This window comes from Notothenia coriiceps, unplaced genomic scaffold (assembly GCF_000735185.1).
Source record: "Notothenia coriiceps isolate Sejong01 unplaced genomic scaffold, NC01 NC01_scaffold00007373, whole genome shotgun sequence".
In the NCBI taxonomy this organism is placed as follows: Eukaryota; Metazoa; Chordata; class Actinopteri; order Perciformes; family Nototheniidae; genus Notothenia; species Notothenia coriiceps.
The window spans coordinates 122-3,082 of NW_011340074.1; the positions used below are offsets into that span (position 1 = coordinate 122).

Here is a 2,961-nt window from a genome sequence, read left to right on the forward strand (position 1 = left end):
TTTGAATTAATTGCGTTAAAATATTTAACGCATTTAACGCATGCGCAGAATGGCCCGCCCCACACATCCCACCAGTGGCAGCGCCAGGGTATGGCTTGGGTAGGCTACACCCATACCAAGAAATGGCTTAGCCCCACCATGAAAAATGATGTTAAAGTAAGCAAAATAAAGTCCGCCAACTCGCGCGGAGTAAATCACACAGACAGCAGTTAGTAAGATTGATTTCAGTAGCCACTTGTCTGGAAATACCGAAGACTAGAAACGGTTTTGAAAACTTTTGTCACGTGGTGATCGTCTTCCCAATAGAATATCTTTGATAATGTCTTCTGGCCAATCAGAATCAAGATAACGGCGTGGTGTTGTTACAGGAAGTCCCGACGGAGGATACTTTTGCGGTAGTGCATCTCTATATACATCGATACAACATTACGTGTTGATAGAAATCAACACGTAATGAAATAAGACCCCACGGTTTGATGATTGATAGGAGCTGTCTTTTATTTTGACACACAGAATAATGTTATAATAAACATACTGTATGTTAAATGGATATATCCGCCTTCTTTCATTTATCTTTCCTTTCCCACAACAATATACATAAAGAAATGGCATATTTTGGACATAGTTCGAATGGTGATTAATCATGATTAATTAATTTTTAAGCTGTGATTAATCTGATTAAAAATGTTAATTGTTTGCCAGCCCTAATATTTTTACTTTGTGTGATGGAAACTTCTGAAGCAATGGAAACTCAGAGAGACACGAGGAGAGCTGGAACTTTGATGGCAAACACTGATGGTTTATTTGGAGCTGGTGCTGCAGATCTCTCCCCCAGACCCGTGTGTTCAGCCAGTTCTGAGAGCATAATCAACACATAACAAGATAAAGCACTATAATAACACCTCTATCTATCAGCTGACGCCATGCAGGCAGGAATAGGGAGACAAAACACTGAGAGCAGCCCGAGGTTGCAGGCCTGTGCTCAGTGAGGGCAAACTGATAAACTGGGTCAAAGGTATAGGAAGATATTTCCCCAACTTTCTTTTTGCAGAACACAGGGGTTAGTGGTCTAAAGGAAAGTTTGTTTGTGTATCAACCCTCTAAATCACTGTAGTCACACAATACCCCAAACTAACTAACCTATTGAGGCAGCGGTAGAACAGCACCTTCCATGTTTTGCGAGTTAAAATGGCTGCTGACTTCAAAGATAATTGTTTTTAAATATATCATAGCCTACATTTAAACTGATAGGGATTTTTTAGGGCGGCTAAAAAACACGTTGCCCCTGTCCACAGCAGTACATGCTACTAGTGATAGCTTTAGGGTTTCCTGCAGATCAATAGTTCCTCCTGTTTGATTCTCCTTCTTCTCCTTCTCCCTGCAGATGGAGTCGGGGGTGCAGGCGATCCATCAGGGTCGTCGGGAGGTTCTAGAAGAAGCCTGTCGCTCTTACACTCGTAAACGCAGGGTCCTGATCCCCGAGGACCTGAAGCACGTCATCGTGGACGACCAGCACGGCCTGCTGTACTGCTACGTGCCCAAAGTGGCCTGCACCAACTGGAAGCGTGTCCTCATGGTCCTCACGGGGGTCTCCGGCTCCCTCAGAGACCCTCTGTCAATCCCCGCCAACGAGGCCCACGTCTCCGGAAACCTCCGCACGCTTTCGGAGTATTCCACCTCGCAGATCAACCAACGCTTCCGCTCCTATCTCAAATTCGTGTTCGTACGAGAGCCATTTGAGCGCCTGGTGTCCGCGTACCGGAACAAATTCACGCGGAGCTACAACACCGCTTTTCATAAACGATACGGCACAAAGATAGTGCGTCGGCATCGTGCAGACCCTCAACCGGAAGCCATGGAACGAGGCAACGACGTGTCCTTCGAGGAGTTTGTGTACTACCTCGTGGATCCGGCAACCCAACGAGAAGAGCCCTTCAACGAGCACTGGGAGAGGGTGCACTCGCTGTGTCACCCCTGCCTCATCCACTACGATGTGGTGGGGAAATACGAGACGCTGGAGCAGGACTCCCAATACGTCTTACAGCTGGCAGGTGTAGAGAACCAGGTCAGTTTCCCCTCCTCGTCCAAAAGCACCAGGACCACGGGAGACATGGCGGCTCAGTTCTTCAACAACATCAGCCCGTTCTACCAGAAGAAGCTGTACAACCTGTACCGAATGGACTTCCTGCTCTTCAACTACTCGATACCAGCTTACCTCAAGTTCAGATGAGGTAGAGAATGGACTCCTGTGAAGAGAAGTTGTTTCTGAAGAGGTGTCTCTCTCCGTGAAGGCCTTGTTACGGACATTGCAAACACTGTTGGAGATCCAAAGTAAATTCCTTTTTACGGACTGAAGAACTTCACCCAGGCTTTCGTTGTCTTGTAAAGAAGGCAAATCATATTTTTACTGTACACAGTGATCCATCGTTCACTGCCTAAAAGTGTGAAAAACCCATTTAATTTAATCTCAGTTTCGTATCTGCTGTTTTTTCAGAAGTGTAATTTGCACGACACATGTTAATCTGCAGCCTCTTAATAAATACATTTCATTCAGACAGTGAATGTTTCCAAACATGCGTGCCTCTGAGCGCGGGCCTTATTTTAAACCCCAGCAGAAAAAATACATTTCTACTCAACTGTGACTTTTTTGTTGTTGTGTGTTGTAGAAAAAACATGTTCTGTAACAATAATTGTTTTTATTTATTGTGTTATTGCTGACTCCACGGGTCGGACAAACCAAAATAGATATATAGTTTCTCTCACAATTTTCAAATAAATGCATTTCAGCAAAGAAAACATTTGTTTATTGGTTTGAATTTGAAAAGGCAGCATCCCATATCGTCGACACACTACACAGATATCCTTCAGAGTACAGCATTCAGTTTTTTATTTCAGCGACACATTATGCCTACATTTCCTTTTCTACAAATGTAAAAGCAAAGTCCACAGTCACGCTTGATG

General features: G+C 44.4%; 1 protein-coding gene across 1 annotated transcript; it reads left to right on the top strand.

Annotated features, from left to right (window-relative positions):
- Positions 1-1,363: 1,363 nt before the first annotated feature.
- On the top strand, positions 1,364-2,955 carry LOC104944027 (carbohydrate sulfotransferase 11). Its single transcript, XM_010769493.1, has one exon. It carries the CDS (start codon positions 1,385-1,387, stop codon positions 2,228-2,230), a length of 846 nt encoding a protein of 281 aa, XP_010767795.1. The 5' UTR covers positions 1,364-1,384; the 3' UTR covers positions 2,231-2,955.
- Positions 2,956-2,961: the final 6 nt, after the last annotated feature.

What these genes read in the sequence shown, in the direction of transcription:
- LOC104944027 (XM_010769493.1), top strand. Translation starts at nt 1,385, where the DNA reads ATGGAGTCGGGGGTGCAGGCGATCCATCAGGGTCGTCGGGAGGTTCTA.